General features: G+C 45.1%; 1 protein-coding gene across 1 annotated transcript; it reads left to right on the top strand.

Moving 5' to 3' along the window:
* The first annotated feature begins 24,286 nt into the window (after nucleotides 1–24,286).
* On the top strand, nucleotides 24,287–26,765 carry prr35 (proline rich 35). The gene is made up of 2 exons (XM_074663758.1): nucleotides 24,287–25,762; nucleotides 25,903–26,765. Exons 1-2 carry the CDS (start codon nucleotides 24,363–24,365, stop codon nucleotides 26,714–26,716), a joined length of 2,214 nt encoding a protein of 737 aa, XP_074519859.1. The 5' UTR covers nucleotides 24,287–24,362; the 3' UTR covers nucleotides 26,717–26,765.
* Nucleotides 26,766–26,971: the final 206 nt, after the last annotated feature.

The raw sequence follows: 26,971 nt of genomic DNA, 5'->3' as shown, positions 1-26,971 counted from the left end.
CAAGAAGAAAACGTTCAGTCCAGACCAGAGCCGGCCCAAGCCGTTATGAGGCTTGGGCCGGCTCTGGTCTGGCCCCAAGTGAATTTCATCTGGGAGCCCCCTTCCACTGAAGCACAGCTTACTGTTAATGAATGCTTTATCATTCACACATGGTTATCTTTCACCAACACTAAATCTCTCACATCCACTATAAACTACACTATATCTCTTCAACATAACGCTAAGCGCTCATAACTTTTATGTCTTTGTTGGAGATGTGGTTTTCTATTAATTTGCACCTTAAAGGGATAGTTCAGTTTTTTTGAAGTGGGGTTGTATGAGCTCTATGTGACCACTAAGGACATTAGATACAGTAGAAAGTTGTCTCCTCTCCCTCAGTAAGACACAAACTTTAATCGATGGTGACGAGGAAATAGACGCTAACAGGGACAGACGGTACCAAATTCAAAGGCTATTTTCTCTGCCTACAAGAACTAAAATCAAAAAGTAATACCACAGTTTAAGAGTACGCTACATAAAATATTTTTTAAGTGCATTAAGTCTTCGGAAATATAAACTTTTATTTGGACCTAACTAGTACGCTAGTGCGCTCCGTCCCCCCTCCTCCTTTCAGCTGTAGGGAATGTAAACAAGCTATGCTTCGGGCGCTGGTTTTAGCCTCATGTAAGTTTGATCAAGTATTATGATTATTTTGTTTGTACTCTAAGGATTGTGAGGCAGCGTAAGAAATTCAAAATGAGTGACTATGACAGCGACGATGAAGTTTCATTCACTTTGGAACCAAAAGGATACCTGTATGAACCGGAGTAGATACACAGAAGAAGAGCTGCTACAGATGGCGACTGAAAGGAAAACAGAGTAAACATCCACGGACACTGGACATCTGAGAAAATGAGACAATGCGGAAGTGCTAAAATATGGATAAACAGATACCAGTTCATCCACATCTATTCATCAATAACTGTACCTCCTCCACAGCTCTCTTGACCCATGGTGTTCCCCAGGGCTCGGTGCTTGGTCCCCTTCTCTTTATTCTCTATATCCTCCCTATTGGTGAAATAATCCGTCGTCATGGTTTCCGCTTCCACTGCTACGCTGATGACATCCAACTTCACATCTTCACCAATTCCATCACTGCTTCAACCCTTTCCACCATGACCAATTGTCAGACAGAAATTAAATTCTGGAAGCAAGCTAACTACCTCCAACTCCAACCTCTTGATCACTGGCCCCCAATCTCTCACCAGACCCACCAACAATTTCAACGTGTCGATCGGCAACGCTTCCCTCAACCCATCCTCTCATGTCCATAACCTCGGCATCATTTTTGACTTTCATCTCACTGTAGAGCATCACATCAATCAACTCACAAAAACTGCCTTGGTCCACCTCTCCACTTTTAAAACACCAACAAAAACCCACCCTTTAAAAAAAAGCTTGATTGTCTTTCGAATGCATTTTGTTTTTCTGCTTTGCCTTTTTTCGTTCATGTTTTGTTACTGTGTGTTGTTTAATAAGCTGTTTTTATCCATTGTAAAGTGTCTTAAAGTATCTGGAAAAGCGCTTTCAGGAAGTCACAATCATCCAATCAGAGGCACAGCTCAGGGTCACGTGACCGACAGGCGTCCTATGGCTTTACGCAAAGCCGTTGCCACTACCAATATGGCTGCAATGGCCGATCTGCTTCATTTTCCGTTTTAGGCACAGACTTCAGAGACTATGTCCACTGCAAAAACTGAAATCTTATCAAGTGTTTTTGTCTTATTTTCAGTAGAAAATTCCTTTTTAGACTCAATATGAGCCAAATTACCATGACCAATCCAGAAAAATGTCTTGTTTGAAGTTATTTAAGAACAAAAATGAGGTCTGAATTGCTCGTAACGAGTAAAAAAATCTGCCAATGGAACAAGAGAAAAGTTACTTGTATTAAGACATTGTTCTAGTCTCAAGGAAATTTTCAAGCAATTTTTTCTTGTTCCATTGGCAGATTTTTTTTTACTGGTTACAAGCAATTCAAACCTCATTTTTGTACTCTGATAACTTGAAACAAGACATTTTTCTGGATTGATAAGTTGAAAGTGGCTCATATCGAGTATGATAAGACAATTTTTACTTAAAAAAAAGACAAAATAAAAAGATAAGATTTCAGTTTTTTGCAGTGTCCAGGTTTTATACGGTCTATGCTTTTGACTCTGGCTGCTCCCCCTGGTGGATGTATTGGTTAACAGCAATGCCAACGTAAAGGATGCATGGAAGTGTAAAAGCTGTGCTTCAGCTTCTACTCAGCCTTTACTCAGGAGGTGTTAAGCTTTAAACTTTTGAAATAAAATTTAGTTTTAATTGCTAAATGTAAAGATATGAGTCCACCTGCGGTTTAGAGAGAAGTTTCACCTTATTCCAGGAGACCTCAACCTTCAGCTCCTTCCCTTTTAGAAAACCTGTCCCGCTCAGCTCGAGCTGACGCTGTTCACTGTGATAGGAGATAATTAAAATCACACATGTGGAGTGAGTGACTGTCACTTTAATTGCAGCCTGTTTCCTGTGTACTGTTATGCCATCCCGACATCGGCTCTGAATTATTGATCGCTTGGTTTTGTAGTTCGCCTCGTTTAAAATGCTTTTAAGGACGTGAGTGCATGTTTTGAGGTCTTTGCATGAAAACCCTGGAGTTTATTATTTATAAACACACATAACCTTCACAGAACCAGGATCTACTTAATCACCCACTCCGAGTTTTCAGCTTCAGAGTCTGATGAAGCGTCTTCTCCTGCAGAAGTCTGCATCAGATGTATCACTGCGAGGCCTCCATTCTCTTCATTTTCCTCCCACAAACACATCCATCAAACACACACCACATATGTGTACAGCGTGCACACACAATAACGAGCACACACACATAAACACAGAGCCTCTCACACATGCATAGGCACACACACACAAGCACTCTGCGCCACTGGGCAGGGACTAGCCTGAAAGATTGAAAGCAATTAAAACTATCATCTGCAGTGGCTCTGGGCAGGCCTGTGGCTGCGAGGGGGGAGCTGCCACTGTGCATCAGCCTCTCAGTCTCAGCAACGCGCAGCGACATGAGAGGGAGAGTCACAGCCTGCACCAACACACACACACACACACGCATGTACACACACAGGGCTTTGTCATACAACTGCCATAACACTTCGTCCACGCTGCAGATCTTTCACCTGCTCCTGCGTCTTCTTAAAAAGTGAACACATGATCAAAGTCAAAGCTCAAACCTCCAACACTCGGACTCTGTGTGAACTTCAATCACTTCCTCTGTGAGCTCAGTCGTTATTGGACAATATTAAAATTGTCCGACCACATCAGAAGCCCCGTTTCCACCAAGTGTTTCTGTTCAGTTCGTTTTGGTTTGGCACACATTTTGCGGCGTTTCCACTGACTAAAACTGGGACGGATCCCCAAACAACCAAGACGATCCGTCCCACTTTTTGGGACCCTTCTGTTGGGGTGCCAGACCAAACCGATTGGATCCCAGAAGGCGGAGCTACAACAATGCCGTCCATTGATTGGTTGAAAGAATTGTCACTTCCTTTCTTCTTTGTTGGATTTATTAGCCGCGTACGCTGTGTCATGCTGCTATGGCGTCACACTACACCGCAAAAAAATGAAATCTTATCAAGCGTTTTTGTCTTTTTTTCAGTAGAAAATGTCTTTTTAGTCTTAATCTGAGCCACATTCACCTGAGCAGTCCAGAAAAATGTCTTATTTCAAGTTATTTACAGACAAAAATGAGGTCTGAATTGCTTGTAACAAGTTAAAAAATCTGCAAATGAAACAAGGAAAAATTACTGGAAAATTTGCTCGAAAGTAGAATAATGTAACTTTTCTCTTGTCCCCTCATTGTAGTCTAAAAAAAGACATTTTTTACTGATAATAAGACAAAAACACTTGATAAGATTTCAGTTTTTGCAGTGTATTATGTTAATGATGCAGCTATCAGCATCCAGCTACCACCAGGGGGCACATTTGGCTGTGGAAATCATAGACTGTAAAAAAAAAAAAATGGACGTCCACTTGCTCAGCTCGAAGTCAGGTCTCCACAAAAACTGCTCCCCCTGGTGGCTGGCTGCAGTATAGGTCAAAAAAATCCAGCTCCCCAGTCATTCCAGATGGGCTGTGGTCAAACTTTAAAAAATTAATACACCTGGTAGAAATGTTTCTCATGTCCGATTGTTGTGATGATTTGAAGATATCATTTGGCTGCCTTGAATTCAAGTCCTGTTTTTTCTGAAAAGTTTCATTTTCATTAGTTACAAGAGGTTAAAATCAAGGTTTTACGTCACATTTAGCGATGATTGTCAGCTGCAGTTCTTGTGTATTTTTTTCGGGGATTGTAAAATATGCCGGGAGGTAGAGTCAAGAAGTGATTAGACTCTCGAAATAAAAAAAAAATATATATTTTCGTCACCTGGCTCGACTCAGATTCTCCCAGAATCCCTCACAGTCTCTACTGCACAGACTCTGGCTCCAAGCTGCTACAATGGCTGCGCCTGTGACGCGGGAATTTTGGCTTCAAAACTGTACAATGATAAATGACGGAGCCACGCTGTCCACTCTATATACAGTCTATGGTGGAAACGTACACAGGATCAGGCTTAACCAATCCAACCCGTACCAACCTGTACTGATCTAAACCAGACTGCTTGGTGGGCTTTAGACTTTAGACTCAGCCTTTTACCATTGTAGGGTTTTGAAGCCAAAATACCCCCGTCACAGGTGGCGCCATCTGCAGTAGAGAGTACGAGGTAATTCTTCAAATCACCACAACGATCAGACGTGAGAAACATTTCTATGACTTGTATTAAGATTTTAAATTTTGACCACAGCCCATCTGGAATGACTGGGGAGATGGATATTTTGACCTATACTGCAGCCAGCCACCAGGGGAGCAGTTTTTGTGACGACATTACTTCGAGCCAAGCAAGATGACGTCCATTTTTTTTTCAGTCTATGGTAAACACTTTATCCTGATTGGCTTTGATGGTGTCTATTATGTCTTAGTTACTGCAGGAACGGTGTGTGTGGCCTCACACTCCGCCTCGCCTGAAGCTTGTGTAGCTGTTGTGTCTCCAGAGGTGAAGTTACACAAACAGCGAAGAGGGAAAAGTTGTGTAAGACGCCTTCAGTGCCACAGTAAATGCTTGTTTTTCCCACGTTCAGGTCTCACACAGAGGTCTGCGGAGAACAGTGAGGGAAAGGGAAATATTTGTTCCACTTAGTACCTCAGTGTTTGAAGGCTTGGCTGGAGCACACACACACACACACACGCACACCTGCACACACCGTTCATCACCGAGCGCTCATTAAATATCAAGTGCTGTAACTCGGAGCTGTTTGGCCCAAACTTGGAGCGGTTTACCTGCGGTTCCCTGGGAACGGTGTCTGCCTGCCTCAGTCTGCACCGGCCCTTAACAAGTCTCCTCAGGACAACCACGCGACCATTATCAACTACAGTTACTCTTCCTCTCTCCCTCTCCGTCCTCTCCCTCCGATCAGCTCTCCACCTGTCACTCTCACTTAGCGTCGACATTAGCACCGGTGTTTTCCTCGTCCTGGTCCTCCCCCACCGCCATCTCCCCTCGGTGCGTTTGAATACATATCTCCGATATTCTGCCCCTACTTAATTTGACAGGCCCCTGTTTTGTCAGTCTGACAGGCCCATAGCGAGACACTAATAGGCCACGGAGACCACCAGCAAAGGCACCAGCCAGGGAGGCCCCTGCGGTGCCAGTCCCCATCACACTCCACGTCTCTCGGGGCGATGCGAGCATGAGAGAGGGGGTCAGGGGTGGCTGTGCTGTCACACCAAGGCCACTGCAGACTGGACCAGGCCTCAGCGCTGACACCCGTCACTGCTCCTCCGCTACACACACACACACAAAGGAGGGCGAAAAGAGCAGCCAGTGGGGGTATCGGGGGATGTAATGACTGCGCCTGCCACTCACAGCCGTGGCTGCGGTCGTCACGAAGATGGCTGCTGAGAGGGAATTAACTCCACGCTGTTTGTTTGATGATGGACTCGTGCTGGAGCAGCTGGGACAGAGGAAGCTTGTCAGTGTGTGTGTGTGTGTGTGTGTGTGTGTGTGTGTTTCCCTTTAGGCCACCTGTCTGACTGGTAGTGACCTGCCAGACTCTGATCATAGTTAATTGGAGGTCATCCGCGGTAGAAGGAGGTATCCTTATTTCAAACGATGGCATGTTTTTTATTTACTTTTAGAGGTAGGCGAGGGGTATTTCATTTAGACATGGGTAACAAAATTTTTAAGTTTTTTTTTTTTTTTCAAAATTCTGAAGAATAAAACAAACCCACAAAAGCAAACTGCTTTGTGTTTTTTTTTCAGATTTAAAAATAACTAAAAGAAACACTCCTAGGGCTTTTAAAAACGAAGCCTAGAAGTTTATAAGTCCTCAAGGTACTTTTTTTTATTCTGGAAAATTACAAGAAAATATATAACTAACTCCCTACATCTTTTGAGAATTTTAGATTTTTTTTAAATTTGCAAAAACAGCAAAAATTTGCAAAAACATATATTTTTTAAAAAATTCCAATATTGGTTAAAAAAATCAATAGTAATTATTTGCAAAATTTCTTTTTTTTTAATTACAAAAAAAATTTAAAACTAACTCCTTACATCTTTTGGGAATTTTTTTTTTTTTAAATTTGCAAAAATTGCAAAAATTTGCAAGAACATATTTTTTTTTAATTCTTATATTGGTTAAAAAAAATCAAAAGTAATAATTTGCAAAATTTCTTTCTTTTTTATTACAAAAAAATAAATAAGTAACTCTTACATCTTTTGAGAATTTAAAAAAAAAAAATTGCAAAAACTGCAAAAATTTGCAAAATTATATTTTTTTAAAATTTCCAGTATTGGTTAAAAAAAATCAAAAGCAATATTTTGCAAAAAAATAAATTTTTATTACAAAAAACAAAACAAAAAAACAAAACAAGACATTTATTTGCAAAAATTTCAAAAATGCCTCCGTCTATTGTGGTTAAATCTGGCAGATATTACTCTATAGCTGCGTTTCCACCAAGCGGTACGGGTCGGTTCAGTACGGTTTGGGACGGTTTGGGACAGTTAAGTCTGATCCCGTGTGCGTTTCCACAGCAACATGTGCCCTCTCGTGGTGGGCGGCGTGTAAGCCGCATGCCGGAAGCCACAGCTGGTAAACAATAGCGCGACGCCGTAGCAGCTTACCCCGCGATTAAATCCAACAAAGAAGAAAACGCGACACAGTAAACAAAGAGTATAGATGGAAGACATGCAGCATTTCGTCCTCTCTGTGATTTTCATGTAACTCTCTGTTACAAAGTGCAATCAAGCTTCGTTTCAGAGAAGTCTGTGAGCCGCCAGGAGAAATACAGCCGCTGTCGGGGTAAGTGACGATTCTTTTGACCAATCAACAGTCTGCAGTGTGTTGCTCCACCTCCCGAGAGCGGATCGGTTCAGTCTGGCACCCATACGAAAGGGTCCCAAAAAAGTGGGACGGCTCGTCTCGGTTTTTAGGGATCCGTCCCGGGATGAGTCTGTGGAAACGCCGCTAAAAGCGCACCGTACCGAGACGAACCGACCCGGACTGCTTGGTGGAAACGCGGCTTAAATTACTGAAATGTGGATGAATGTACTGGAACCTGCAAAATGAAAGCCCCTTCTCTCTGTTTCCTAGGATTCTTTGGAGTCAAATTAATGTCTTGTTTAAAGTTTGGACTTTCACTGACGTCCATAAGATGAAAAGCATTTTATTTGGGAGGGGGGCAAAAACAAAAGATTTACCTGAGGCCCCGTACTTGACAGCGTTTCACTCAAAAATGTGAAAATGCAGTGAAAAAAAAATCTGCGTTCACACAGAAATGGTGTAATAAGCATGCCAGGCCTTTAGGTGGCACTATAACTGTCTTGTCAAGAAGCAGCTTTTGGCAGATCTCCACTGAAGTAGAGTTGAGCCGATCATCTGGTGTATTGGTGAATACTAAGAGCAGAAGTGGAGCAACAGATGTACTTTTTCTTGAAAGACAGTCAGCAGACTCAGAAGCACAACATGGTAGTCCACAACGATTGTAACAACGGTACTGTTGGACTTTTGTAAGCGGAGTGTGATGTCAGTGTTTCCACTGAAAAAATCCAATCTGGAGGCCGTTGTCAAAAGTTTGCTTTTAAGATCGAGTGGCGGATACGCAACAATACCTTTTCGTTTCATCCTTAAACTGTTGTTGTAGAAACAGCCCCTAAATTAGTTTTCAAAACAAGCTGAATGGGAACTCTTGTAAAACCAACAAATCCAAAACATCTCCATCTGTTGATAACATATGAAGTTATCACTGACTGAAACTTGGGCACAACAGGATTGTGACATTTCAGATTCTGATAACTCTCTGGGGTCTTGATCAAAGGATCAAACATGTAGCGAGCGACTTGGTCAGTTTGTGCAGTCTTTCAGTCTTTATAACAGTGCTCAGACGCTGTGACAGAGAGAGTGATCCAGGAGATGCTCTAGCTGGGATGAGAGCCAGAGACTGGGGGCCGGTTGGTCGGGGGGACTCCGGGGTCTTTCGTTTAGTGAATTATTAAGGTTTACTAATACTTCATAAACCTCCTCTTTGTCCTGTCCATTACCGGCCTGTCACATCCTCTCGCCACTCCTCCACTGACTCGCTGGCTTCATCTTAATGACAGAAGTTAAACTGTGTTGCAGAGGAGATGGGGGAGGAGGTGGAGCGGGGACGTGAGGAGGGGGCAACAGCACTCTGCAAGTAGGCCCCAGGGCTGGAAGGCTTGGTCGAGGGTGTGCGTCAGCTCAGATCCTGTGTGTGTGTGAGTGTGTGTGTGTTTTTACTGAAACATAAAGTTAAAAATCAGATTCATGGACAGCGGCTGAGTGAGTGGATCAAAAACAGGAAGTCAGTGTGGATCATTTCTCAGGTTCGTCCTTCCTCATTAACTCCTCATGCAGCTACACCACCAGCTCGCTCCCTGTCCTCCCCCCTCACCCTCCTCCATCTCTCCTCCTCCTCCTCCCAAAACAGCAAACCTTGCCTCAGTGCGTGCCTGGCGGACTCTTTCCGCGGTCTCGACAGCCGAGCTGGTCGTTGCCCCGAGCGCTGAGGAGCTGTCGCCTCTTGTTAGTGTCGCTGCGACGACCCAGAGTCCTGCCTGCCTGCTCCTTGATTAGAGGATGAGGTGGATGGAGTGTGAGAGTGTGTATGTGAGTGTGTGTGTGTGTGTGTGTGTGTGTTTAGTCAAGGAGGAGGAGGAGAGGGGGGGTACTCTACTCCCCTCCTGCCCGCAGAGCTGCTTTTAAAGATCAGTGATTTGGTCAATTGGCCTGGCAACTCCAATCCAACGGAAGGTCATTGATGACTCAATGGACCAGTCAGCGAGGCAGGCTGTCATGTCACGGTGTGTGTATACATGTTTGTGTGTTTGTGTGTGTATGGCAGCTACCAAGCAGCCGACAAAATCAATGAGGGTAAAATCTATAAAACTGTGATCTGGATGTTGGAAATTCCAGGAGATTGCTCTGGCTTCAACTTGAGATTTAAAGATCCAAAACAAATACACTAAAAAGAGAAACACTGGTAATGTTTTTGTAAAAATTTGTTCATTATCTGTCCAATGAAAGAAAAATAGTGCTGGAATAATTTGTCACATATTGGGATAAAGCTATAAAACTTGGGTCCCCTGAACCTGTCGGCCTTGTAGGGGACGGGTACCTTTCACATTTGAAATTATTTACTACTGATATCTGACAATCGGTATCTGTACTCAATGGTACCAGTTTTCGGTACTTTTGTGTGTGTGTGTGATTGGGTGATAATATTTTTTTGGAATAGTAAAATCTTTTTTTTTTCAATTCAACACATTTGTTTCTCAATATATAACCTTGCAATGCTGTGTTCATGTCCAGTTTGGAAACTTACCTACTCTTCCACTCCCTCACAGTCACAGGCATGGGTACCTTTCACATTTGAAATGACACGGTACAGATTCCCCGTACCTGGAAATCGGTAACGGTACTCAACGGTACCAATTTTCTGTACTTCTGTGTACTTATGTGGTAAAAAATATCAATTTCTTTAATAATAAAATGTAAATTCTTTTCAATTTAACATATTTATTCTTCAATATATAACCTTCCAATGCTGTGTTCATGTTCAGTATGGAAAATCACCTACTCTTCCACCTTCTCAAAGTCACAAGGATGCATTCAGGTACCTAGACATGGTACCTTTTGATTTTACGTGAATTGGTACCCAGTACTTTGACAGAATTCGGTCGGTACCTATAAAGTACCTAAATCGGTACCGTCCCTTAGTCACAAAGATGTGTTTAGGTACCTTAACTGGTTCCTTTTATTTTATGGTACCTATAAAATAGGTTTGGGTACCGAATTAAGTACTTTTATAGGTACTGACCGAATTCTGTCAAAAGTACAGAGTATCGATTCAGGTAAAATCAGTAGGTAGTATGTTTAGGTAACTAAATGCATCCTAGTGACTGGGAGGGAATGGAATAGTACGTGATTTTCTACACTGAACATGAACACAGCATTACAGGGTTATATATTGAAGAATGAATAAGTTAAATTGAAAAAAATACCTTTTATATGGCAAAAATATCAATTTGTTAAATAATAAACACAAAAAAGTACTGAAAATTGGTACCGTTGAGTACCGAAACCTATTGACAGGTACCAAGCATTGGTACCGTATTGTTTCAAATGTGAAAGGTACCCATCCCTACCTATAAAAGTACCTATTTGCTACCCATCCCTAGGCCTTTTTTACCCATTCGAATATCTTCCCTCATTTCTTTTTCTGAGAACTTTTGTCCAAACCTAACCCGGTAAATCCGCTAACGAGTGGGCCTTGAGGCACGCCAACCCATAGATGGCAGTGTTTTTCAGATGCGAACATGTGCAAATCAGAATGGACCCTTGCCGTTCAGCTGAAAACTCAGTTTACTGGCGTCTACATGAAACGGGAGTTTTCCAAAATCTTCACTTTGGCGGAAGTTTTCAGAGAACATAATTTTTGGTGACGTAAAACTTCAGTTTGGTGTGGCCAAGCCTTAGTGTAAAAATATATGTGGTTTCCCAGATACCAGATGAATGTTCGTGCACTCTTCGTTCATTCTGTTCCCTCGAACTTCGATGCATGAGGGATGTTTCCTGACCTTGTGAAAAACTTTGGGCGCCCAACTGTCCGCCTGTCTGCTTCTGGATGGCCAGGTCACTGAGTCGCTACAGCCTGAGGGAGCCATAAATACTGTGTGTGATTTCACTTCCTGGATGCCCTGCCCTGGGCACAGCTGTCCATCTCTGGAAAATTTCTCTGCCCAAAGGGAGGACGGACTGGCTGCATGGACCTCGTACACAAGCTGCCCATCTGTTTGGGAGCGTCTTTCATTCACCCCCTGGAAAAGTCAACCTGACAACTTGGTTCATTTTGAGCTTTGATTTTAGCAGACTGAAAACTGTCAGTGGCTGTATGACTTTGTTTGAAACCTGGAGAGAAATAAAACTGGGGTTTGATCCATGCTCCTAAAATAACAGCTATTTAGGGATTGAAACACCTTGTTTTTCCCCACTGTTATTGGGTGTACTCCAATATATCTAAAGACAATATTTGAAATAGAAGCCTGAGACAAGTCTGTACTTCTTGGTTGAAAATTCTCATGAGTGGATGGATTTCATCTGAATATTTCGAAGACAGAAAAAAGGAAAGAAAGCCCACATTCAAATGTCCGCCATGTATCAAGCTCCGAGTCTTTGTGAGGAAAGAGTCTGAGGGCTGCAGTGAGGATACACGAGAGCGACAGCCAGTGAGAGGGAAACAAGACTTCCCTCTAGCTATGGCTTCCTGACTTGTTTATTTGCTAACTGGGTGGGGGAAAGGGGGGTTGGGTTAGGGAGAGGGTGAACATATGGTTTGCTAAAACATGGACTTGTAGTTGGGAGGCCGAGGCACCCTAAGGGATGGAGCTGACGGGCTTTGGTCCCTGTCTCCCTCAATTCCTCCCGCTTGGACAGCCAGAGCTGAACAGCCGTCCTCCCAGAGTTCATAGCACTGAGCAGCCTCTCTCTCGCTCTGCTTCTGCTCACAACACCCCCACACTCATCCTTGGTGAAACCAAGAAATAGCAGAGAGGGGGTGGTGGGAGATGAGGGGCCACAGGGTTGGAACTGTATGGGAGGGGGTGCTAGCTGCAGCTGGGGAACTGGCTGACACCATGCTCTTGTCCCTGGTCTCCGGAGTGTGCCGAGCCCTGTTGCTGAGGGAATAAGAGCTCCGGCCCCTGAAGGACGGACTGCTGGTGCTGGAGTCCCAACACATATGGACCTTTGCTGTGCATTACTGTAGCGACTGTGGACACATTTGTCAGGAAACAGATACTCTCTGCTAAGGGAATTTTGTTGGAGGCACTAAGGTTAAACTCCAAGTGATGCTGTATTAAGCAATGAATCGTGGAAGGCAATTAGATCTGGCACTAACACTGTACTGGGTAATCCTATCACAAGAGAGCAGCTTTGGGTATGACAGTTCTTCCCTTGAATCATTATCTAACTACTCCTTCAGTCACCACTTACAATTCCATCTCACCTTCCTGCTCGTTACGCAAATAAACAAAAAGCTCAACCTTTCCGGGCCTCTATCCTTGCCTATACAGAGTTCCCTAACTGTAGTTTCATACACACTCCACTATTGTTGGAATGACACAAGGATTCAATCCCAAAGCACAATTTTCACAAGACACAGCAGAAATGTTAGAAAAGAAGATGATCTCTTTATTTTTTCTGTAGATGTGGGCATTATGGAAAGTCCTTATTGCGGCCCAGGTGTACACTCAACCAGACCAATGTGGATAAGTGGCCCCAACTTCCTGAGTGCTTGGATCCCCAAACATCAACAGGGCCCACTGAGATGGGTTTACACCCGCAGATAAGGTTGTCCACTCATGACATCCCGGGACAGATCCCCACTTTTTGGGACCCTTTCGTAGGGGTGCCAGACTGAGCCCATCCGCTCTTGGAGGGTGGAGCTACAACACTGCAGACCTTTGACTGGTCGAAAGAATCGTCACTTCCTGTGCGACAGCGCCTGTGTTTTCCTGGTGGCACACAGACTCCTCTGAAACAAAGCTTGATTGTTCCTTGTATCAAAGAGCTACATGCCAATCACAGAGAGGACGAAATGCTTCATGTCTTCCATCTATGCTCTTTGTTTACTGTGTCTTCTTAGTAATAAACTGTGTCGCGCTGCTACGGCGTCATGCTATTGTTCAACAGCTGCAGCTTTCAGCATCCAGCTTATATGCTGCCTACCATGAGCGGGCACAGTTTGCTGTGGAAACGCAAACAGGATCAGGATTAACTGTACCAAACCGTACCGAACCAGACTGCTTGGTGGAATCGGGGATATAGTCTTACCCCTTTGTCTACCCATCCCCTTACACCCCCTGTTTTTAGGGTCAAAAAGGAAGGGGTGACAACACATCCAAAAGAAATGGGACACCGCTGGATTCCAGCTACATTATCACCTCTAGCCGCTTGCTGGTTGTGTTTTAGGCAGATGCAACAATTGTTTATTTACTTCCAAGATGGCACCTCCCATGATGTTACACTTTGCTTGGGCCCTTTTGAGTTTCTTCAGTATTTATGTGGAGTAGCAAAGAATTGAATACCTGATAAAAGCATAAGTGCCATCACTATGAAAATCAATAATTGTGCTTTCTTTGGTCTCTGCTGTGCCATCGTAAGCGAAAATTTGCTTATCCCTTCCTTTGCAGCTAGGTCCTAGATTGTCTAAGTTTTAAAGGCTGCGCAGGCCAACCCCTTCGTGGATACCCCTTCATTTGAACATTCAAAACCCAGGGCTAAGGGCTACAATTCTTTATCTTATAAGACGGTACCATGTATGGGAAGAAATCAGAGAACTGAAAGGGTTGGCACGGAGCTCAGAGAGATGGTTCCCAGTGGATCTCACAGAAACAGCACTTGCTAACGACAGGAGCTTCTCCAGTTGAAGGTTGTCAATGATCTACCAACTACTGCAGCTATCTGATACAGATCACTGCACTGAGATAGTCTGTCTCACACACACACTCTTACACACACCCTCAAGGTCTATGTGTTTACGGACACACTCACTTCACTGGGATCAAGGCGCTAATGTACACACATGGTCTCATACACTCTGCATTGATGAACAAACATATGCACACACTCGCACACCCTCCCTGTGGGTCACTGACTTAATATGCACACACTCACACACACACACACTCATACTGGGTTGGTGGTAGATACACTTGCACATGCACACGCCCCTGCACACACCCTGAAGGTCAGCGCTGTGATGGACAGCAGCTCTGATGCTCTCTGACAGACGCGGCTGCTTCCTTTCATTTCCACTTGCTTTTCCCCCATCAGGTGACACCCACAGGTGCCTTGGCAAGTGAGACCCCGCCTCCCGCGGGCACGTTTGGGGGCAGCTGGTGGAAACAGGGAGGGCGGAGACTGAGAAGATGATCGAAAGCATGGGGCCACCGAGGCACCAGCTGCTTCCTGCCAGTGACCCAGAGCAGAGTTGCGGGTGTGAACTCCACCTCTCCTCGCACTCGCAGATATGAATGATTAACAGAGAACGTGAGGCATCAGCTGCGTCTTCTTCCAAGTGAATGCCTCTGACTGGCTCACAGTTGCAGGCCTCTGTGACCCGCTGATTCTGCCGCAAAGCTGCACCCTCACCCGGCGTAAAGTCTCAGAGAAGGACGCAGATATCTGCAGAGGAAAATCTGACGAGTCACTGGCCGTGCCCTTTCCAGACATCAAACCAGCTCACAGAGAAGGCTGTATTTTCACTTTGGAAAGCAGCCAGTGTTCATCTAGGCCTCCTTTATATAATTCTGTGTGCTCATTTAAGTGTGAAGCTCAAAATGTCTCATAGTGCGCTCTGAGCTCTGTTCACTGACATACTGTGGGGGCAATTCACCTCCGAAAAGGACACTCTGATCCATCAGGACTTTTGGATGAGGAAAGTAGGTCTGATGGGTTGAAAGACAACGGTGACCTTTAGAGGGAGGAGTTGTCAGGCTCATCTTGTTTACATCTTTAAACAGAAGCAGACACATACCTCTTAGCTTAAAGCTAACAGCTGACTGGTTCTCCAGAGGTTTAAGTTTTAACTTCAGGATGTCACAGACTTCTACGCGAAGTCTTCCTGAGGCTTTGTCATCATTATAAGGAGGGTGCAGTTACTGCAGAAACTGCCGGTCATGAAGTGTCCACTTGAAGCTGATTGCAAAGTCCAACAAACAGGCGCTGGAATCATGGCTAAAGTAAACATATTTACATTGTGGTTAAAGAAATGTTTACTACATATCTGCTGGGTTGTCTAAAGGGGGAAAGTGCTGGAAGCCCAAAGGCCAGTGTCTTCCAGATATGGTGGATGTGTCTTCAGGAGGGCTGCAACGATTGGTCGACATAATCGACTCGTCAACTATAAAAAATTCATTGACACAAATTTTAATAGTCAACGCATCATACTGTTTTTATCATTGTTGTCATATGGTGTAATCAAATACCAGGGGAGTAATGCTCATCTGTGGCTTCAGTTCACTTTATGAGGCACCACAGCAACAGATACTTTTATGGGAAGAGATCAATAAGTTTATACATGAGGAATACTGATGATGGCACTGCACGCTAACGGAGGCTCTGCATCTGCGGCTTGGACAGACTGACAGCTCCCGTTGTTTGGCGCCTGATAACGAGAGTAACGTGATTTAGAGAGTCTCCTTCGCTCTGTTACGGACAGTTTTTCAGGATCTGAGTCACAAACTAGTGTCAAAACTCCCCTAACTTTTTGAAGTGAGGACATTTATCTGAAGGAGCTCTCACTCTCAAGCTCACACTGCAGCGGTAACACAGCGGGGAGGAGGAGGGGCGGAGTGCGCATGAACAAAGTGGAAACTAAACACATTGTTATAATGAGCCTGGAAAGAGTCAAGCGGGATCATACAGAGAGCAAAGCAAGCCCCAATAAGCAAATAAACATTCGAAAATGAGCCCAAAGTCACTAATAAGGGGTCTTGCCAACCAACACTGCGAACAACTTAATTTTCTTGTAACCTGCTTCAGTCATTTTGAGATTTATTTTGGTTTTTTTTTTTGCATTGTACTTAGATTTTTATGTCATCATGAATGAAATAAAAACAAACAAACATGACACAGGGCTGACCAATCAGAGGTGAGAACCTAACTCTTAGTAAATGCAGTGAAAATGCAACACACAGGTTGAATTTTATGCCGCGGCCACACCAAATGCGAACACGCGAATTTACTCGCACAAATCGCCTGTCACGCGCCACGTGAACGCCCGAGTCTCGCCGCTGGACTTTTTTGACAAGCTGAGGGGCGAACACGCGAACGCGCGGTACTGCGCATGCGGAGTAGAGAGCTCGTTCATTTAAAGACCAAAAGTCCAAAAGAGCAGCTGAAAAACAGTGAGCTGTGGTTTCAAAAGCATGACAGGAGAGTGTGTGAAAGCTTTGGAGATCACAATCAAGGCCTGCTGCCTCTCCCTGGTAATCCACCTCCACTGGCCCTGCCTGGCTGTTCCCTACGATCTCATCCTTGATCCCCCGACCCATGTTCCCAGAGGTCTCCTTGGGGATAATGAAGGGGTGGAGGAAAGAGAGGAGCACAGAGAACTTCCATCTTTTCCCTGGCTCTGCCCCTGCCCCGCTCCTCCCTCCTCTCTATCAGGCTCAAAACTCCGCTGAGGAAAACACAGTCGGACTCAGTGATGACCCGTGCAGGCAAATACAGCTGGAAACGAATGTTTTCAGAACTTACATTCAAAACCTGTCTCCTCAGAGACTTTCAACCAAGTCTGCTCCTGTTTTTTCTGGTCTCTGTAGAGTACACACGTCGTATCGTATAACTCTGGATGATGACACACCACACAGATTGTTTTCTCCTCCATCCTCCGGCGGAGTTGGAGCCGGAGCAGGCGGCACTTGCCCCCCAACGTCGTCAAAACAATGACGTCGTGGGGGAATATTTTGAAATCGAGCGAATTCGCGTCTACCGCCCAAACGCGTGAAACGCTCCAAACGCGCGAAACGCTTAACGCGTCTTTGCATTGACTTTGTATGTAATCGCGCCGCAAATTCACGTTTGGTGTGGCCGCACCATTAAAGGTCTGCACATTTTAAAAACCAAATTAGGTCGAAACACAAAATAATCGTGATTAATGGACTAACCGAAAAAATAACCAATAGATTATTTAACATTAAAAATAATCGTAAGTTGCAGCCCTAGTCTTCAGAACCCACTAGTTGATATCACCAAGACCCCATGCATGATTTATACAGGATATAGTTAAAGGTGACCTGAAGAGAGTCTGGTTGTTGGATTTTTAGACATTACGTCCCATTTTAAATCAATACAGGACATGATTTGTCCCATTTTTCCAATTTGCCTTGAACGCAGCACCATTCTGCCAGAATTCAACATGAGTTCACTCTGACAGGCCGAATATTTCTAAAAAAAATACCATAAAATTCTTAATGACTGACATGTTAAGTCATGTTTCCACAATTTGTTATGTATAACTTTTTCTAATACATAACCACAACTGGTAACTACCAGAGGTGTCCAATATTTTTCTGCTTCAAAAGGTTGAACCCTATGCAGGCTGCACCCTATCCTTAGCATACAGGCGCGAGCCACTGCAGGAAAGCAAAATGATCTAGAGCTTTTCCTTCATAGAAACTTCCATAGTCAAGCTTTGACATTAAGCACAGTCTGAGATCTCAGGATCCGACTGCTGACGGCATTTCTATGAGTGCTTTTGGGCAAAGCACTGAAGACACAATTAAGTGTCTGGAAGGAAAAGCAAACACTTAAAATCTTCTCTCAAGTTGTGAAACACATCAATTATGAATGCAGCAGATTCAGTGTACACCAACTTCGGCAACTGCAACAATGACGCAAGTCTGCTTTTGGCGCGTTATTAAGACTAAAACAACCGGAGAAGTTATAAAACACACCTAGAGACAGCCGTGTTAGCACAGCTGAAATGGCTCTTGGAGTTATTCTTCTTTGAAAACGGGAGAAGAGAGAGGAAAGAGGGGAAGGGGTGGTGAATAATTGATAGTGGCTGAGAGCGATATGAGTTTAGTTAATGTGCCCAGCAGCGCAGGCTAAGAGGGGAGCAGTTAGCTATTCCTCCTACAGGCTAAAGCTCCTGCAGCGAAAAGACGACTCAGCCTGGGTGAGAGGTCGCTGCTTTAGACACCGATCCTCGTCTTCATACATGTATCTATCAGACAATAAAGCTTGTGTTTTCAGTGTTGGAGATTTTTCTAAACTTGGGTTTGGATGTGTGTGTGTCTGTGTGTGAATGCGTGTGTGTTTAGAGGCATCGACACAGCTGGATCTCCCTGGTAGCGGTGTTGTTGCAGCCCTCGGGTTGCTTTCTCTGAGTGGTAACAGAGTGCTCCTGTCAGCCGCCACAGATGCCGCTCCATAAGGACCCTCAACTCTCTCAACTCGCCAGGAGAGTTCTGCGCCCACACTGCAAGACTCTGCAAGACTCAGTGTTCCCACTTTCCTACTTCTTCCTACAGCAGCAGCTCATTATGCAGAAAGAGAGAGTCGGACTTAAAGGCTAACTAGACTTTACGCTTTAACAATGAACACCCCTGATAACAAAGAAACCGTGACAGACGCGTGGATCTTAGACCAAATCTGAAGGACTCGGTCTTTCCTTTACACTCCACTCAGCAGGAAGTGAGGCTGCGTCTGTCAGACAGAAACAGCCTCTCACTATCTTGGAGAAATAACTGACACTGTCTCCCCAGTGCCCGAGTCTAAGAAGTCCCAGGATTTCCACTCTCCTCCTTCTCCTCTTCCTCCTCCATGTCACAGTGTGCTCCTGCCGTTCCTCCTGATTTACCAGACATCCTCTTTCCCCTGCTGTCACATTTGGTACAGATGGTTAGGCTCGTCGGAGCGGCCTGTCAGTCTACATTTGGCCGCCTCGACGTGACAGCGGCTCTGATGGCTCGTGAAGGGCCCCCGACTTTCCCAGCGCACGGACACTGACATTTCTCAAAGGGGCTCGCGTGCACGCGTCCCACCCTGCCAGAGGAGGGAAACGAAGAACCTGGGGATGACCCAGAGCCCGCTACGGGGGGGAAGACACCCAGGGATGGAGTGAAGAGGAGGACAGAAGGAAGAGGAGCAATTAGAGAAAGAGAAGTTGGGGTAAATGAAGACTTGAGGAGTCAGTGGGAGACAAAACGGGAGATAAAGGTCAGATGGAGGAGTGGAGGGAGTAAATAAGCGACAGGAAACACATATGTCAGTCATCGCCTGTGGATGTGCGCTTACAGCTCATGCAGTAACCAATCCAGTATCCTTAAATGCTCACTTCCTTTTAAGGGAGGATGCTCCTGATGTGAGGCAGCTCCACCTCCTCCTCCTCAAAACCTGATGTACCAAGAATTAAGACAACAGGAAACAAGCTGCTGCACAACCTGCTCAGCTGACTTAGATAACCCCAGAGAGGCACGCACCATAGATTTCCAGGAGAGTGTGAATCCTCCAAACTAGAGTTAGACTAATATAGATTTTTTGGGGCCGATACCGATACTGATTATTAGTAGGCAGGTTTTACACAACTGATTTTAAAAGTTTTGACCATCTAGGGCTTCCATAGTGTAGACAGGGAAAAACTCTGTGCAGAGAAGCATCGGAGTCAAAACAACACAGTTTTGTGGGTTTCAGAATGGGTTTCACATCGGCCGCCGGATTAATAAAAAGCCCGATGCCGATATGCCCCAAAATGCCAAATATCGGCCCAATAATCGGTCTATCCCTACTCCAAACACACAGGTTGAGACAGAAAGTTACTGCAGGAATATCTTTAATTCCCAGGAAACAACTGAGTTATTAGGTTATTAATATTATTAGGTTGCTTGGCGCCGCCCTGTTGGCTATGGCTGCCTTTTGTAGCAGCTCTCTCTTCTTTAACTGTTTCTTGTAATTTTTTTCGTCTCTTTTTTGTCATCTTTGTATTTTGAGTGGATCATTTGTTGGTCATGGACACCAAACATTTTGTGGCTTCAGATATTTTGACTATTTTTGCTCCTGTGTTTGTCTGGAGATCCTACATGTAACCATGGCCGCATTGTTTACATGTGAACTCAGCTGTTAGCAGCCTGAAGCATGTCAATGCTAACTGGTGCTAGGCCGGATGTTTACCACAAGGTGAGGAGAAGGAGGTGAGGACGACGTGCTAGTTCTCAGGTGTGAGCCAAGAAGTGACGACATGGACCTGTCCTTCCATCCATCGTTATTGGGAACATAAGATCTATCTCCAATAAGATGGACGAGCTAACCGTGCTAACCCAGCAACAGAGGGAATACCAGAAGGCAGAGTAGCATCATGCTATTAACAGACATGGCTAACAGAGCTAACATCAGACACCAACACCACATTGGAAGAGCTTCACCTGCTGTGAGCAGACAGGATCCAGGAGACAGAGACTGAACAGACTGCTGAAGAAGCTCAGTCCTGGACCCTGTGGAGGTGGAGGCTGGCTGACTGGACAATGATGGACAAGCTGTCAGCATCTATTTTCTTATTCTTGCACTTTCTATAAACTTTCTTACTTTTGTTTTCTTGATTGCTGCTGTGACTTCGATTTTATCATACTTGTTACAATGACAATAAAGTTCTATTCTGTTCTATTAAAGGTGTGTTTATTAATGCTGTGCATCAAAATTAAGGAGGACGGGAAAAAAAGCTGTCAATTTAAATTAAAATATGTTGAAATCCTTTAATTTCTGCAATTATTCTCCATCTAAATGGACGGATGGATTAACAAGGTGTGGAAATATTACATGGTTGAGAAGTTTTATTTGAAATCTGGTTTGAAACAAGAAGTGTTTGAAGAAGTCTTTTATTCATCTATTTGATTTTGTATTTATTTATTTTCATCCTGTAAAAATAGACTTTTAAATCAGATCAGGATTACGACGGCTTGCTGTGCTTATAAAAAAGGGGAAAATCTGAGAAAAACTGAGTTAACGAATGATCTCTAATTCACATCCAGATGCTGCAGACAAATGCGGTGAATAAAACTCAGCTCGCAGGCTTTGAAAACGTCTCTGTCTCCGTTAAAAATGACCAAAGTCACAGAAGAAGTAACCCAGACCAAAGTCTTCCTCCAACATCTTCCAGGACTGGGTAAGTTGTTGTGCAGCATCCTGGCTGCAAGGTGGAGACCCCGTTTGACAATCCAAAGGGGGAAGAGAGGGAAGCAGAGGAAGGGGGGAGAAAGGGGTGGTGGCGAGGGTGGGGGGTTGCTGTATTGTAGCGCCTGCGGGCAATGCTCCCAGTCAATATAAATGTGCACAGTCGCTGCTGCGCTCCTGTTTGAGCGGGACGCGCTGAACCTCGCAGAGCCGCTGCAGAGAGTGACAGACAGAGACGGCGGGACACTCAGAGGTACGGAGCGGGGATTTCAACTCTGTTTGCATGTGTGATGGTTGGAGTATTACTGAGATAAAAATGTGAAAGTAAGTTTAAAAAAAAGAGGCCTGCTGCATGAGGGGAGTTGATTTTTTAAAATGTGATTTTTATGTTTTTGAAGCAAAGTAAGTTTCATTTTTTTTTTAATTTAAGTCGGATGTGGTCACAAATTCTATTTTGAGTTTTCTCTTTATTTTCATGAAAAAAAATTATGAGCTAAAAGTGTGTATTGCTTTTTATTTTGCACAAATCTGAAAACTGTTCAGATATGAAGGCTGTAGCATTTTTTTTAGCATTTTAAAAGCTATTATTTTTAATGCATGTTAACAGAATTTAGCAGATATTTCTTTTCACTCGACAAAGTGGCATTAATTTCTTGCTTCTTTTACAGATCACCTGCCCGTCAATCTCAAGACCATCCAAGGTAAACTCATTTTATTCGATAATAAATCAAAGTTATATGTTAGAACCAGTTCCCCTCTGCCTGTTCAGTCGAGCTGTCGGCGGTGCGGTTGCTGTTCCGTGTAACTTGTCAAAGCTTTTAGTGTGGTGAACCTCCTTAATTGCACCGATAGATGTTCAAGCGGTTTGGCTTGTTTGATCAGCGGCCCTAAAAGCTCAAAACAAGACCGCAGGGTTTGGATACGGGGCAACAGGGGGGCCATCCAGTGCACGGAGCGCAGCGTATCGCGGTGTCCAGGAGAGGAAAAAAACGACTGTAAAAATGATTTTTATTGATTGGTTGGCAGCAGCAGCTGTTAGGCTCCATTATGAGCTTAAAGCTCAGGTCAGAGCCCCCGAGGCGGACACGGGAACCAATCAAACGGTCGGCCACTAAACTGGCCAATTCTGAGGGTCCAATTGGGAGAGCGGTTGGCAACAGCCTGCCAGTCTGAGTTAGACTCAGCGTGTCTTTCATCATCGCTTTCACTCTGTGGCTTTTATAGATGAGGTCGTCTGCTGTCTCTCAGTGTAACCCTCCATCCATCACCTGAGTGTGTGCTTCACCGGCCTTTACCTTCGTCCAGAGCAGTCTGTGGGTGAAATGTAGTTTTTTTTAACCCAGCACTGATTCTGAATGTCACAGACTTTCATCTGTGAATGACCTGAGGAGGAAGACAAAATAAAAGCCCCCAAAGCGAAGCGTTTCAAACTGAGGAGCGTATTTTTCCCCCTCACATCTCCTTTCACTGCGGGGTTCAGCCGACGGGCTGGCTCTGAGTCTGGAGAGATTTCAAAGTTTCAGTAACAGAAGAGAAGAGAAATTACATATGGGGTATTAGAGAAGAGAGGAGATTAATTAAAATACCGTTAAAAACAACAGGTCGGGAACAGAAAATGCACCGGAAAAAAATGAAATCTTATCAAGTGTCTTAATCTGAGCCACATTTACCTGACCAGTTCAAGAAAATGTTTTATTTTACATTATTTAAAGACAAAAATGAGGTCTGAATTATAAGAGAAAAGTTACTTGTTTTAAGACATTGTTATAGTTTCAAGCAAATTTCTCTTGATCCGTTGGAAGATTTTTTTTTTTACTTGTTACGAGCAATTCAGACCTCATTTTGTCTTTAAATAAGACATTTTTCTGGACTGATCAATCAAATGTGGTACATCGGGTATAATAAGACAATTTTTACTCAAAATAAGGCAAAACACTTGATGTGATTTCAGTTTTTTTGCAGCGTGGAATAGGGATGGGTACCTTTCACATATGAAACTAAAACGTACCAATGCCTGGTACCGGTACTCAACGGTACCAATTTTCTGTACTTTTTTGTGCTTATTCTGTAAAAAATATCAATTTGTTTGTTGTTTTTTTTTTTTTTTCAATTTGACACATTTATTCTTTAATATATCACCTTTTAATGCTGTGTTCATGTCCAGCATGAAAAATCGCCAAGTCTTCTCCTCCCTCATAGTCACAAAGATTTAGGTACCTAAACATGGTACCTTTTAATTTTTGGTGTATCGGTACCTGGTACTTTTGACCGATTTCGGTCGGTTCCCTATAAAAGTACCTAATTCGGTTCCCATCCTTTGTGTGGAATCTCTTTCACAGTGGCGAAGAAGTTATAACAGTTAGTAAATCTGGGGAAGGAGTGTATTTCTTTAAAACTCAAGTAAAAAGCTGGGAAATTATGGACAAAAGAAAAGAAAAAAAAAGAGTTTCAAGATGATGAATCAGATTTATTGACCCACATTACGTCTTATCTGATGATTACTTTTAAATCGAGCAGTCAAGTATGGAAGAAGTGAGCCAGGACAGAGTACAGGAGAGTAGCTGAACTTCTGCACCGTGTCCTGACCCAGATCCCAGTCCTGGCACTAATGATGCCCTTTAGGCGTGACGCCAGGCTCTCATTAAGAACCAGGCCTCAAACCCCCAACTCCTCCATGCAACCCTCAGCCCGGCCTTCCTCGTGCCTGTAGCCGGCCTCCGAGGGTCCAGCCCTTAAACCCAAACAGGCACAGTGTAAGTGCTGCACAGGTGCAGAGACCCCTGTTTGCCCGGCAGCTCTGGACCCTGGTAGCGCCTGGTGCTGCACTGGAACTAATGAGAAGTGGCAGGTACAGTGAGGAGCCCGTAGCGGGGGCCTCCCTGCAGTTAGGTTAGTGGCAACGCTCAGCTCCTGAACATGATTTTTTTTGTGTTCACAGGCTCAAGAAATGCTCTTTCATTTAAGGAAAAATAGAGGGAAAATCTAAAAAGCTGTTCAACTGCAATTATTTTAGCACTCTTGCTTAAATCTATAAAACCTGAGACGCAATCATGTCCAAGGACGACACCTGCAAAGTTACGTCTGCCAGCAAACACAAAGAGCGCAAGCCGAAGAAGCCGCACTACATCCCCCGTCCGTGGGGCAAACCCTACAACTACAAGTGCTTCCAGTGCCCCTTCACCTGCATGGAGAAGTCCCACCTGTACAACCACATGAAGTACAGCCTGTGTAAGAACTCCCTGTCTCTGCTCATAGAGTCAGACTGGCCCTACAAAAAGGGGAACATCCTCCATCCGGAGCAGCTCAGGCCGTTCCATCAGGCGCACGGCGTTCACGGGAAAGACGTGTCCGAGCAGGTAACAGGGACTGAGGAGAGGCAGAGACAGCGCAGGGTTGTGGAGGAGGAAGGTGAGGACAAGGAAAGCCAGAGTCCAGAGGAAGAGGAGGAGGGAGGCCGAGGAGAAGGAGGAGAGGTGGCTGGGTTAACTAAAGAGAGCACAGGGGATAACCACGGGGGAGACGCCGCAGAGAGCGCTACCAAGAAAACCAAACAACCAGAGTCGGAGTATTTGATGGCTGACATGCTTTCACTGGAGGATCAGCTGATTCGAGCGCGCTCAGTCGAGGTAGAGGCTCAGCTGAAACAGTACAAGCTGTCCAAGACGTGTCTGACAGCTCCTGGGTTGTTGTCCGAGCAGTGGCGGCTGTTAGCGTCCAACCACACAAAAGCCAAAGCTGAAGGTGCTCAATCCCGAGTGAGTGCCTCGATTCCCTGTTACCCTCCGCCGCCGAGCCTGGTGGATTACCAGGATCCCACTGGACTCAACCTGTCCATGCTGGGGGTGGGTTACCCCATCAGCCCGAGCCTCTTCTCCTACATGAACTCAGCTATCCCCGCTGCAGCCACGAGTGTCACGGCTCAGACCCACGCCCAGCTCACCCAGCTTCCCTTCCTGGCATCGGCCGCTCAGCTTATGCACCCAACGTCAGGCACCCACACGGACAGAACGCTTATCCCCCCTCGCCTCTACTACCCCTTCCTCTGCGAGCACACATTCGGGCCTGCGTCTAGTCAAGGCGACGCCAGCAAAGTCCTCAAGACGTCCACAAACACTCCAGACGTGAATCCGCTCTCTGGCTTCCAGCCCAAAGTGAATCTGTGGAAGGTGCCCGCCTTGCGACCTGGGGCTGCAGCGGTGTCCCCGGCCGGCTGGGTGTCCCCACAAACAGACCCTGTTGATCAAGGTTTTAGGGTCGCAGATAAACCACAAGCTACAGGCAAGGAAGGAAAAGGAAGCTGGGGCTTGAAAAGAACTGGAGCACCACTGGGGAATAACGAGGTGCCTGTGGAAAAGAAGGCAGCCGTGGGTTTCCCCTTGGACCTCCTGAAGAATATTCAGACGGCATCGACTCTCAGTATGGCGGCGGACAAACTTCTCTTCCCTGGGAGGTAAAGATTAAAAGTTTTGATTTAGTTCTGATTATTTTTAAGAAGTGAAATCAAAAGTAGCTGGACGATATTTCTTTTTATTTGCCGTAAAAGTTTGAAGTGAGATATATTTGAAATCCTTGACATTCTCCTCTTCTTAGTTTCCAGGACGCTCAGCTTCAGACCCGGCCCTCTGAACTGTGGTACAACGACGCTCTCACCAGTCCCAACAGCGAGACTTCCTCTCTTTCTACAAATGGGGGACCCAACAGTCAGGACTTAACGACCCCCCAAACGGCAGGTGAGGGAGCTTCCCAGTCTGTGGCCACTCTCCTTGGTGACCTCTCGAAGGCACTGCAGGAGTACAAGGAGGCAGAAAGGAAGATCTCCCACCTGGAGAAGGAGGACCTCCCTGCCCAGTGCCACCTCTGGGAGCATCTCGGCAAAATCCGCAGCGAGCTCTCACACATCCACCAGGCGCTGGAGCGGACGGCTCGGCAAAGCGACGGCCCTCTTGACCTCTCGGTCAAAAAGGGCTCGACTGATTCTGCTGCCGACCACAGTTTGAGAGAGGACGCCAGCGCCAAGGAAAGTGTAACGGAGACGGAAGATGAGGACGAGGAGCAGGAGGAAAAAAAGGAAGAGGAGGAACATGAGAGCGAGAGGAAGGCCATGAAAGCTTCGCTGGAGAGCCGTAAGCAGTCGCTGGATATGCTGATCAAAATGAGTCAGGCGTCCCTGGTCAACACGGAGGTCCTGTCTTCAGGTGGACTCAGCATGAGGCCTACTTCTGCTGAGGCCTTGTGGCCGAGCAGAACCACAAAGTGTGAGGCAGATTCCAGCGTCCTGCTCTGCCCTGACGGTCGCTCCGTAGTATTCACTGATATTCCCTCTAAGACCCCGAAGAGACCCCCGTCTATACAGCGACTGGAGGCCCAGTGCCCTGCAAGCCCACTGACGGCAACTGACAATTAAACACGTCTCTGTAAATAACTTGCTTCGATGCAGTCGTCGTACGCCTTCGATTGTCATGGGCTTGAGGAAAATCTGTCGCTCTCTTTTTTTCAGTTTACGCGACAAACCTCAAACAATTTGCACCTTAAAAGACAAACAGAACAAAAGACGCCTGAAAGAAACGTCTTTTAAATGCACTATGGAAACTGATTGTCACATTAAGACTCCTTCAACGGTTCATGATCATTTGAAGAATCACGCTGATAAAAAACTGTT

The sequence above is a fragment of the Halichoeres trimaculatus genome, unplaced genomic scaffold (genome assembly GCF_033239565.1).
Source record: "Halichoeres trimaculatus isolate MK-OKI-2021-1 unplaced genomic scaffold, fHalTri1.1 fHalTri1_scaffold_23, whole genome shotgun sequence".
NCBI lineage: Eukaryota > Metazoa > Chordata > Actinopteri > Labriformes > Labridae > Halichoeres > Halichoeres trimaculatus.
The sequence above is the reverse complement of the archived record's forward strand: the minus strand, read 5'-3'. Positions and strand labels throughout refer to the sequence as shown.

What these genes read in the sequence shown, in the direction of transcription:
- prr35 (XM_074663758.1), top strand. Translation starts at nt 24,363, where the DNA reads ATGTCCAAGGACGACACCTGCAAAGTTACGTCTGCCAGCAAACACAAA. An exon ending in AAACTTCTCTTCCCTGGGAG is followed by an intron (nt 25,763 to 25,902) that starts GTAAAGATTAAA and finishes TCCTCTTCTTAG; the next exon opens with TTTCCAGGACGCTCAGCTTC.